The sequence below is a fragment of the Salmo salar genome, chromosome 02 (assembly GCF_965601325.2).
Source record: "Salmo salar chromosome 02, fSalSal1, whole genome shotgun sequence".
Taxonomy (NCBI): Eukaryota; Metazoa; Chordata; class Actinopteri; order Salmoniformes; family Salmonidae; genus Salmo; species Salmo salar.
The window spans coordinates 63,813,451-63,826,034 of record NC_138292.1 but is presented as its reverse complement, the minus strand read 5'-3'; the positions used below and the strand labels follow the sequence as shown (position 1 = coordinate 63,826,034).

The 12,584-nt window shown below is 42.9% G+C and overlaps 1 protein-coding gene across 1 annotated transcript in view; it reads right to left on the bottom strand.

Annotated features, from left to right (window-relative positions):
- Nucleotides 1–6,702: 6,702 nt before the first annotated feature.
- The window catches only part of LOC106588898 (xylosyltransferase 1), a 114,301-nt gene continuing 108,419 nt past the window's right edge, over nt 6,703–12,584 (bottom strand). Inside the window, exon 11 of the mRNA XM_045707323.2 lies at nt 6,703–10,447. Within this exon, the coding sequence (XP_045563279.2) occupies nt 10,110–10,447 (338 nt within the window). The 3' untranslated portion in view covers nt 6,703–10,109. The remainder of the gene's footprint in view (nt 10,448–12,584) is intronic.

Genomic DNA, 12,584 nt, shown 5'->3' with positions numbered 1-12,584 from the left:
AGTAGTGCACTATGTAGGGAATAGGGTGCAATTTCAGACACTGGTGCAAATTTATTTTTGTCTGCTTGATCAATGAGATTATCTGTCATTACAGATCATAGTAATGGCAGCTACAAAAGTAGTGGACTATATAGGGAATAGGGTGTTATTTTGAATGCAGCCGTAGCAATGTTTTTCTCCTGTTGATCAATGAGATGAGCAGGAGTCTATCTATCCCAGCATACATCAATAACAGAAAGCAGCAGTAGGTTATATCAACAACTGGCCCTGAATGATGTCATTCTATCTTCCTGTGGGAAGATTCCGGAGGAAAAAGGGCCATAATCAGAACATGATAAAAGTCAAGTAATTTCCATTCTCTCTCTCCCTCTCCCTCTCCCTCTCCCTCTCCCTCTCTCTCTCTCTCTGTCTCTCTCTCTCAGTGAAATAATTGCTATTCCCCTTTTCTCACTCTATGAGACGGCACTCTTTCTCTCTCGCTCTCTCGCTAAGATGATAACGCTATCTTCCATGCCCTAAGGTTGTTGCACAGCACATATTCACATCTCCAAACTGTTGATCCCTAGAGCAGAGCACGCTTTATGGCAGCATATGCTTTCACAGATCCAGGGATGAAAGTAGATTTAATTTCTTACCGGTACGGGACACCCAAGTGCACGCAGACATTTTTTTTTTATACGACAGAAATTACAAGGTAGCCTACTCTGCTGACACTGACAAACAGATCAATAAATACGATGTTGTCTGATCCATATAATCGGCCTACGAAAAGGGGCGACACATGTCCATCTAACCCGGAGGAGGAAATGATTAATTATTGTCCAAAAACAAACAAAAGTGGCGCTGACCCAATGATAAAGACAGTAAATATGCACACTCACTGGTGATATGGCCGATGTTCTCCGCTGGTGCCAATAAGATAGGCTACTGTTTTCTCAATTAAGGTAAGAAAAATACAGATTGCAGTCTTTTCATTGTCATCTCATTACAGAAATAGCCATTTGTTTTCCAAACAGTTTTTCCGTGATTGTATTTTTAAATATTGCGATATGCCTGCCTGGGTCTCTCAGCTTTTCAATGACAGTTGCAACTCAACAATCATCTATTTAGTATTTGCAGCTCCCGCTACGCAAATTGCGGGCCCTTCCGACTGTAGGCTATGCGATTTAAAACAAGCTCCCTATGCCTTTAAATGTAACCAGTCATGATGTTTTCATCTGATTGTCAAACAATCAACAACAAGCGCTTCTGTAGGCTACCCGCGCACAAAATCATTTCAGCATCCTAACCCCAACAGTGCACTGTGCACCCGCAATTTGATGAATGGAATGAGACGTCTGTTACAAAACACCTACATGTATTGTAATCAGTGGTGACCCGTCATTCAGGACACCTGTTTTGATCCCCACATTTTTAGCAAAAAATAGTATTTATTTAATTTATATATATATATATATATATACTGCTCAAAAAAATAAAGGGAACACTTAAACAACACAATGTAACTCCAAGTCAATCACACTTCTGTGAAATCAAACTGTCCACTTAGGAAGCAACACTGATTGACAATAAATTTCACATGCTGTTGTGCAGATGGAATAGACATCAGGTGGAAATTATAGGCAATTAGCAAGACACCCCCAATAAAGGAGTGGTTCTGCAGGTGGTGACTATAGACCACTTCTCAGTTCCTATGCTTCCTGGCTGATGTTTTGGTCACTTTTGAATGCTGGCGATGCATTCACTCTAGTGGTAGCATGAGACGGAGTCTACAACCCACACAAGTGGCTCAGGTAGTGCAGCTCATCCAGGATGGCACATCAATGCGAGCTGTGGCAAGAAGGTTTGCTGTTTCTGTCAGCGTAGTGTCCAGAGCATGGAGGCGCTACCAGGAGACAGGCCAGTACATCAGGAGACGTGGAGGAGGCCGTAGGAGGGCAACAACCCAGCAGCAGGACCGCTACCTCCGCTTTTGTGCAAGGAGGAGCAGGAGGAGCACTGCCAGAGCCCTGCAAAATGACCTCCAGCAGGCCACAAATGTGCATGTGTCTGCTCAAACGGTCAGAAACAGACTCCATGAGGGTGGTATGAGGGCCCGACGTCCACAGGTGGGGGTTGTGTTTACAGCCCAACACCGTGCAGGACGTTTGGCATTTGCCAGAGAACACCAAGATTGGCAAATTCGCCACTGGCGCCCTGTGCTCTTCACAGATGAAAGCAGGTTCACACTGAGCACGTGACAGACGTGACAGAGTCTGGAGACACCGTGGAGAACGTTCTGCTGCCTGCAACATCCTCCAGCATGACCGGTTTGGCGGTGGGTCAGTCATGGTGTGGGGTGGCATTTCTTTGGGGGGCCGCACAGCCCTCCATGTGCTTGCCAGAGGTAGCCTGACTGCCATTAGGTACTGAGATGAGATCCTCAGACCCCTTGTGAGACCATATGCTGGTGCGGTTGGCCCTGGGTTCCTCCTAATGCAAGACAATGCTAGACCTCATGTGGCTGGAGTGTGTCAGCAGTTCCTGCAAGAGGAAGGTATTGATGCTATGGACTGGCCCGCCCGTTCCCCAGACCTGAATCCAATTGAGCACATCTGGGACATCATGTCTCGCTCCATCCACCAACGCCACGTTGCACCACAGACTGTCCAGGAGTTGGCGGATGCTTTAGTCCAGGTCTGGGAGGAGATCCCTCAGGAGACCATCCGCCACCTCATCAGGAGCATGCCCAGGCGTTGTAGGGAGGTCATACAGGCACGTGGAGGCCACACACACTACTCAGCCTCATTTTGTCTTGTTTTAAGGACATTACATCAAAGTTGGATCAGCCTGTAGTGTGGTTTTCCACTTTAATTTTGAGTGTGACTCCAAATCCAGACCTCCATGGGTTGATAAATTGGATTTCCATTGATTATTTTTGTGTGATTTTGTTGTCAGCACATTCAACTATGTAAAGAAAAAAGTATTTAATAAGATTATTTCATTCATTCAGATCTAGGATGTGTTATTTTAGTGTTCCCTTTATTTTTTGGAGCAGTGTACTACCGTTCAAAAGTTTGGGGCCACTTAGAAATGTTCTTGTTTTTTTTTTGTCCATTAAAATAACATCAAATTGATCAGAAATACAGTGTACACATTGTTAATGTTGTAAATGACTATTGTAGCTGGAAACGGATGATTTTTTAAACAAATATCTACATAGGCGTACAGAGGCCCATTATCAGCAACCATCACTCCTGTGTTCCAATGGCACGTTGTGTTAGCTAATCCAAGTTCATCATTTTAAAAGGCTAATTGATCATTAGAAAACCCCTTTGCAATTATTTTAGCACAGCTGAAAATTCTTGTCTGATTAAAGAAGCAATAAAATTAGCCTTCTTTAGACTAGTTGAGTATCTGGAGCATCAGCATTTGTGGGTTTGATTACAGGCTCAAAATGGCCAGAAACAAATAACTTTCTTCTGAAACTTTCTTCTGAAGGCTATGTCTTAATCGAAATTTCGGATTTCCTCTTATCCGCTTGTCGTCCCCTTATGCCATAGTTTGTACATCTCAATTGTCAGTAGAAACCACATTTGTTTAATCAAGTCAGCCATATCAGCTATATATTTTTGAAAAGGCAGTAAATGAGGCTGAATGAACTGTTTGACTGCCAGACAAGGCTCCGCTGATAGCCAGGTGTAGCAGTGGTAAGGTGTTGGGACTGCTGTTGGGACTCTGCTGTTTGTGGGCACCGTTTGTCACCGTTATAGTGCAATTCATGTATTTAGTGCTGTGTAGTGGCTTTGCTGGCATGCATCCCACCAAGATTTACATGCTAAAATCGCCACTGATTGTAATGACATTCTCCGATTGTCATTAGGCATTCACTGAATTGATGCATCCACTGTTGTCCACGTGCGCCTCAGCCACTTAATTTCAATTTAAGGGGCTTTATTGGTATGGGAAACATATGTTTACATTGTCAAAGCAAGTGAAACAGATAAAAAAACAAAGTGAAATAAACAATAAAATCACTCCCTTGTCTGCGAGCATCTCGGCCACTCATCTCCTCCTTGACAAAGTGTAAGTGTTATTCTCAAACCACAACGCAATCTGGAGCGTATGCCATCCGGTTTCCAATCAATTCCCTCATTCTTCATGTGGCTGACACGCAGTAATGTGTAATAATGGTGTAACAGACTATATTTTTGGGGGCATGTTGTATTAATCGTGATAGGCTGAGGTAGAGGAGACTGGGGATGGTTGTAACACTCTCAATATCTCCAATCAGTCACACATCATGTGACTCGCTGTGTACATGTGCAGTTTAGTCCTCAAACCTCATGTGAAGAAACAAGACCCTGTGATAAACTCTGCAGATATTATTGACAAAAATCCGATTTTGAGGTAAGAAAGTAATTTTTGTTTTTGGGATGCCATCACCTGTTTTGTAGTTAGATTCACCAAACTTATTTCAGGGTTATAACCAGTTTGTGTAGATATATTTGATGTTAGTTAGCAATTCTAAAGTTTTAACATGTAGCTCAAATTGAAGCTAGCTAATGGCATAAGCCTAATGCGGTCTGGCTGCAGTGCTGGGAATGCAAATTAAGGGCCCACCAAGCCTGTACCCCAGGACCACTATACCACTGTCACAACTGTGACTCTGATTGAGTGAATGTCCAACATTAACACACACCACCGTTCTCTCTCTCTCTCTCTCTCTCACACACACACACACACACACACACACACACACACACACACACACACACACACACACACACACACACACACACACACACACACACACACACACACACACACACACACACACACACACACACACACACACACACACACACACACACACACACACACACACACACACACACACACACACACACACACACACGTTATTGTCCGATGTTGTTAGTTGAGAAGGGACAGTTAATGGAGAGTAAAAATAATATACATTTTAAGATTTGTATTATGACTTTATTATTTCTGCCACACAAAATGTTAAACATGGCAATGTTGTTCTCATGTTCTCAATAAAGGCTTTCAGTATCTTGTTGCATGTCATGATTTAAGCATGATTTTTAAACTGTTACATTTCACCCCAAGCCCTGTTATAGCTGACCCGGGAGGTGGGGTAAATTGTAACCTTTCACTCCTTGTATTTGAGACAAAGTCACACCTTGTTTTGCCTGGACAACATACCGGACCATACCGCCTTACTTTAACCCCTGCTCCTATGACAAATGCCAAATGCCAAAGATGAAAACATCTTCAAACATATTCATTCGATTTTGACCCACAATAACAGTAAACATCAGCAAAAGGTAACGTTAAGCACAAAAGCAGGAAAAATAGCATGTCTATGTGCTAAGCCCAACACCTGGAGGGATACGCTGCTTGTGTCATTAGCTCCTCAGTTGTTTCATGTGTGATGCTGTTAACATTCTGTTTTGATCTCTAAACTTTATTAGAACACCTTTTAAACGTTTGATGTCACATTAATGTGATGTGCCTCAGGAGAGACAGTAATACCGCTGTTGTTGTCTCACTGTCACATTTTACATGTGTTGGATGAGACCTAAGGGTCTGTTTCATGTCAGAGATAGTGAATACAACTAATCTGCAAGATGTGGCTCATGTACATTGTTAGAAACCCTTCACACTCCTAAAACTTCACACTTCACACCCCTAAAACACACACTCCTCACAGATGACACACACGCGGACGGACGCACATACTGTATACACACATGCACGCACACACGCATGCAGAGACACTCCTCACAGATGAGATATCATTCTCACTAAACAGACCACAGACACACACTCTCTCCTTCCAGTCACCCTGGACTAATTATCCAGCGTGTTCGGAGCCTTGTGGGATCGTCGTGAGATTCCCTTTGATCTGGGCCTGTCAGAGTCTCAGTACACCCTGTGATTGTGTGTGATGATAGAGGCCCGGGAGGATGTGTGGGATGATTGTGTGTGTGATGATCGAGGCCTGGGAGGATCACACAGAACCCCTATTCTGTTCTGATGACGAAGGATGGGAAGACGATCACAGAATCCCCAAGTGGTTCTCTCTGGTCAGACCTCCACAAACGATGGCGGCATCATTCATCGCACAGCACATTCAAAGAGGATTGTTTGACTGTTGGTGAGGTCCCCTGTTTTCTAGATGTATTATCTCTGCAAGGCAAGGGGAAGCCGAATCTCTGGCTACCGCATATTGTGTTTGAGGTGGTTTGTTTTATATCTACACACAGTAGCCTGCCTCTGAGACATATGGTACAGTATTTTTTAAGGCCTGAACTCTCTCCACTCTGTCAATAGGCTGAAAAGAGGAGAATTTCCATATGCAGAGTGTATGTGTTTCTGGTGCTCAACAGCTGACGATGGCAGGTTGATTCTTCAGTTAAGTCATGGAAAACATGTGGAAGCAACTTCAAGTAATTAAACAAATACTTAGAGGGTGAAGCTAGGCTGATCATTAAACAACTGTGGGAATGACTTAACTGTTTGACCGTGCTATCACTTTAATTATGGTGTAATTTACGCTTTGTTTCCATAGTAAAATGCAATTATGGCTACTTAAACGTACATAAATAATTACGAAAAACATGTGTTACAAGGATTTCGTGACTGTCATGTCATAAACTTGAAGTGTTTAAGCATAAAAATCCACACAATGAGACAAGATTTAGAGAGAGCTCTTTTATTTCAAAAAGCAGTCAGAGAAAAATGTACCAACAAAAAATAATATCCACAAAAATGTAAAAGCGAAAGACAAGAAGGCATGGTATTTACAACAGCGGACATCTTTTTTGGTGTTACAGATTCATCAAATCACATTGACTAACTCTTGGTGCTCTTCTTTCACTTTTTGTGGAAAGTAAAAACGACCATATTTAATGTTCATAGATGGACAGAAAGTTTTAAGAGTCCCCTAGGCAGGAGTATAGATCGATAGCTAAGGCACAGAGTTTCCCCCTGAAACTTTAGGAAACTTTGATGTTTCCCCAGAAACTTCGGGAAACGTTGAGTTCAGAGAAGTTTGTGCAACAGTTGCTCAACAATACATTCCAGCAGAGAGAACAACAATCTGTCATGATATTCTCTGAAAGGCGAAGAATAATATTAAAAGCTTTACCCAATTCTGAGTCATTCCTTACTCCTTAGACCTGTCCAAAACATTGAAACAGGTTATGTACCTAAAATCACTCTGTGCCCAACTAGCAACAAGTAACACTAGCTATCTGTTCTTCTTCTACTGTAATTCCACTTCATAATCTTTCCACACTGCATCGGTATTTACATAGAATGAGTTTTAAACATATTTTCAATACAAAATATTTATGTACATTTTCTTCATTTTTGTAACAAAATAGGACTTTTACATCGAGTAACATATTTCAATTCACTTCTCGAGAATGATAATTTAACTTTTGAACAATGGGCAATGTATTCGTCAATTTAAGTATTCATTTCAATGTGACAATGGCACTGCCAGTAAAAGGAAGCCAGGGTCATATCTGTATCTAGCTGTTATGTTATTAGCTAGCTAGCTAATACAGAGAAATAGTAATGGCGTCTTTTTGTAGGCACTAAATCCGCCATGGTTTGTTGGACAAAGCCTATGGGAAAATGACTGCCATTTTTGTAGGGTTTTTGGATAAACACAGAAAATAAGGTCTGTGGTAAACACAGGCTTAGGAGATCTTATACGTTTTGTTCTAGGAAATAATCTTCATCAGCTAACGTCACTTTGTGAATTTTGAAGCATTTATGTAATTAAAAAAAAGGACATAAAGGCTTCATAATGAATAAAGGTCATAATAACTGACTGATATCATCTCATAGAACAAAACGTATAAGATCTCCTAAGCCAGTGTTAACCTCAGACATTATTTTCAGTCTTTATCCCAAAACGCTATTCTTTCTCCATAGGAAAGGCTGAACGAACCAGAGGTAACTCACTTCTCGGTTTTAGCACTAGAAGCTGGCGAGCCCTATATAGGCAAAATTGCCCTTCTTTGCAACCATGGCAACAACACACAACAGTTCAAGTTTGAGTGACAGGACTGACCCTTATTAGGATCTATACATCCAACAAGGTTCAAGGTGAACTTGGGCCATTGATTAACTCACTAATGATCGTTGATGAGCCCTGGTGAAAACATTCACTTAACACGTTTGACTGACAAATCATATTGACAATCACAGATTGGATTCTAAATTGGGACCAAATTAGGTTGTGAGGAGAATTGAGTTGATGCCAAACAAACGAAACGGCAGATCGTAGTTACCCTTCATTGTGGTTGGAGAAGGGGGCACTGTGCTATAGGCTATGTTTGAACTGTGGTAAACTGAGAGATAGTCTTGATGGCAGCAAAAGTACTCAGCATGTAGTAGAACAGGTGAAAACCAAAGTTGCCTGGGCCCAATCCAACAGTTCCTTGATCAAGATACAAGATATATTCACTATTTCTTTCCATTTTTGCCACAACATGAACAGCATCATCAATCACTAACATCCTGGTACTGACACGGAACCGAGTAGGAAATGTAACATCACCACGAAATGACTTCAACACACATTTTGGAGAGTTTTTGGAGTGTTTCTGTCTTTTTTTGTTTACATCTTCTCTGTTTGGGGAGGTTGTCAGGAGGAAGCTGACCTTTCTGTGACCTTTCAGTCCTGGGTGCTTCCCCGTGTGATGAAGACTTGGCAAACAGTCAGCGAAAGAACCAAGACAGGAAGAGCTATTCAAACCGGACAACACAGACACACAGGCGGGCATTAGGTTTGCCCGCCCAAAATAGGTATACAGGTTCATTGGGGCATTGGCCTTTGTAAATAAAGGCAGTTTCTCTTTACAAAAAAATATTTATCGAGCTGCCAAAGCAGCACTGTAGTCATTTAGTCATTGACTAAAAATATTCTGTATTTATATAAACTTATAAATAAATAGCAACTTGTGGACAACTCACTTCATTCACTCGACAATAACTTTGAGACATATTCTGTTTCATACTTGCAACATAAACTGTCGTTAAAAACAAATGAACAAAAATGATTAGAAAAGGAAATGAAAAAATAAGCTTGAGAATTTCTGTTTTCTTGCGAAAGCACAGCTGATATACTTTCATTTCAAGTTTCAGGCTGTCCAGTATGGAGTGGTATTAGTGCCAATAGAAACTGAACCTAGTTTCAATCATTCATGAACTGAATTCAACTTCTACTGGCACTAATGCCACTCCATAGTCCAGTCACACCCACACACTTTTCTCCTGTTCAGGCACTGAAAGTCAATATGTAGTGCTGTGCCATAGTAACTTTGTCAGTCATACGCAAAGATTGAGGCAAGGAATTCTGCTTTCTTTTTTTTTAAAGATACATCTTCGTGACACCCTACGAGGTTGCGGTTCAGTCTATCTCCCTACATGTAGGCCAAACCAACCTTGGGAAGCAGGCCTCGTATTCACAAAGCATCTCAGAGTAGAAGTGCTGATCTAGGATCAGGTCCCCCCGCTGTCTATATAATCATATTCATTATGATTTAAAAGAGAAAACTGATTCTAAATCAGCACTCCTACTCTGAGAGGCTTTGTGAATACGGGCCCAGAACTTGGTCCACTACCAGTGTCGACTATCCTGTTCCACCCGAACACTCTGACTTCTGACTGACTTCACAATCGCTCTTTCATTTAGCAGCAGACTAGGCGGCCTTACTAGGTGCTTGGCAAAGCAACATTTGTCTCTACGTCGGACACAGCATCAATCACAGTAAACTCAGCGATGAGATGAAAATAAATACATTGGGAAACAAAAAACAGCAAAGCCGGCAAAAACCCCAAAGAGGAACACTTCAGGAGTCTGAAACTTGCACGACACCAGAAAAACCTTCCCCAGACATTCTCTTCCTCTTCAACGTTCCTTCAACCTCCAACCAACCTTAAAAAAACACAACTTCCGTCTTTTCTCTTCTTATCTGATCCATTACGTCGAAAGAACAATTAAAAGAAAACAAAAAGAGATTTAAAAAATAAATTATTTAAACTTAAGATCTGCAGTGTGGCCTCCCGTCCAGCCGGAGGCGCCACTGCTACCTGATGCGCCCGTCGGCGTGCGGCGGGACCAGCTGGGACTTGGGGTCGGGGCTTAGCGAGCTCCAAGGGGTCTTGGCACAGGTCTGCATGACGGGGCAGGATGTTCCAGGTCCCCCTGTCATGGAGGTGGAACACATCGCACCCACCTCCCACATTGCACCCACCAGACCGTCTACCCAGTGCTCCAAGGCGGGGCCAGTCAGGGCGGCGTTGCGCTTAGCCTGCTCCACCTGGCCCAGGTGTACAGGGATGTTGAGCACGGGGTTGAGGCCATGGAAGCTCTGCTCCATATAACTGTTCTTGGCTGGTCCGTTGTGGAGCTTCAGCGTGTCCTCTGGGGGAGGGAGGGAGAGTGAGCGGGAGAACGAGAGAGATGAAGCGAGAGAAAGAGGGGGACAAAAATGGATTGTTAATGTTTTATGGTGAGACTGTTCTGGAGATAGTGTTCATAAATGAGCAGGTAAACAGACAGTCATGAATGGGGAATCTAAGTAGGAAAATCAGTAGAACCACTTTGACTTGATTGTATTGCCCTAAAGGGTGGAATGAAATTGTGAACTAATTTGATGAGACCAAACTTTGTGTTACTGGTTAATTACATGCTATTGATTTCTCTAGGGTAAGCCTAAGCCACAGAGTGGGAGACTGAACCAAGTGTCTCAATGACTGCACTTAGTGTCTCTTTATGAAGCCATTGGAAGCTAGGGGGCAGACAGGACCATCTTCTCATACACCATACATTCATAAGCCCCTTCATACCCTCAAAAGATAAAATAATTGCCTAAGCCACAAATTGGTAAAACAACGACTGTTCCTCGTGTCTTTTTATAAAGCCATTGGAAGCTAGGGGGCAGAGGCGAGACGAGACCATTACCTCATCCCTAAAACTCCTCCACCCTGAGGGTAAAGCTGTACATTCCTCAGTGCTCCTAACACTGGGGCGCTTGCCGTCCCTCCTCAGCCTGGCTATTGTACGCTAGCCCAGCTCTCCTCTCCTCTCTCTCTCTGCCAGTGCCGGGTTCGTACCCTGCCGTTAGCCGCTAGAGTTTTCACGGGCTAGCGACAGAGATGCAGTCAGACACCCGGTTGTTCTGCCAAGCCTGCCACTGCCCGGTGCCAACTACCGACTTTACAGTGGCAGCGGTGCGTGTTTGGTGCCAGTGTGTGTGTGTGTGTGTGTGTGTGTGAGGGCCCATGGTGCCAGCGCTAAGCCAGGGCAACAACAAAAAACACGCCATAAAGGCTACGTGTAGTAGAAAGACCTGGAGATATTCAGGGTTGTAAATCTGTATGGCAAGGCTAGAGGCTGTTAGAGCAGGTGGAGAGGAGGCCAAGGCTGCAGGATTACTGTGCCACCATGACCTTCAGCACTATGGGATCTAAGGGCATATAACCCCATCCTACAGGAGCAGGAGCTGTAAGGCTGCTTTCCCAGACACTAAAAAGGATTCTCAATTGAAAGTGCTTCTTTGTCCAAGACCAGGCTTAATCTGTGTCTGGGAAACTAGCCCAGAATGGTTTTATCCTAAGTACTGTCTCAAAGGATAACTACTGTACTCTAGTCCATATAAGGCTGTTTGATACTGAAGCTCACAGGTTTCCATAGTTTCTATGCTGCATTGGATCTAGTTTAGGACTACTGTTTGCACTATGGGCCAACTGGGCTATTTTAACCACTCAAGCTGACCCAAAAAGTTTAGTGTAAAACAATCTAAAGTAGAGCTCAGTGTCGCCTCACTTGGGTAATAAAACACTTCAGCAAAAGTATAATCTCAGAGAGCATAACAGCACGTTTCATGATTCTCTTCCATAAATTGTGGAGAAAGGCAGTCCATTTACCCTCATCTCCAATGCTAAAGTCTTTGGGAGTGAATTTAGCATTCTGACTATGTGCTAGTACAGAGTTTGGAGTTTGAGGGGAAGTGGAGTTAATCAATTTTCTGTTCACATCAACAGGGATTTACAACTGAGAGAAAAGCAAACAAGTGAACTATCAAACAAACAAAAACACTCATGAACAATTGATGAATATTTTTGCTTCCTCTCTCCTTACTCTCACACATGGCACCAAACCCCACAGCGCGTCAGAGCAAAGCCAGCTAACTTTTATTTGTTGATTCTGTTCATAATTAAAAATGGTCTCAGTGCGATTATAAAACAGGTCGGGCTGTGAATATGCCACCACACCGAGGTTAGCATCTCAACTCTCGGGTGACTTTCACAGCAGCTGATTACTCGAGCTAAAACAATAGGGGTCCTGGTCCCTTATAGTTAACACGGGCAGACTGATTTAATTGTGTAATTGTGTTCCTCGGCGTGATATGGAGGTGTTTAACATACTGTTTAGTATGTATGAGAAACACTGAGGGTGATTACGGTTGACTTGGTGACAAACAACTGGGGCTTCCAACGGCTCAGAGGGTTGATTAGAAAGAGCATCGTAAACACAGCAGGGCCTCATGGGAAATGTG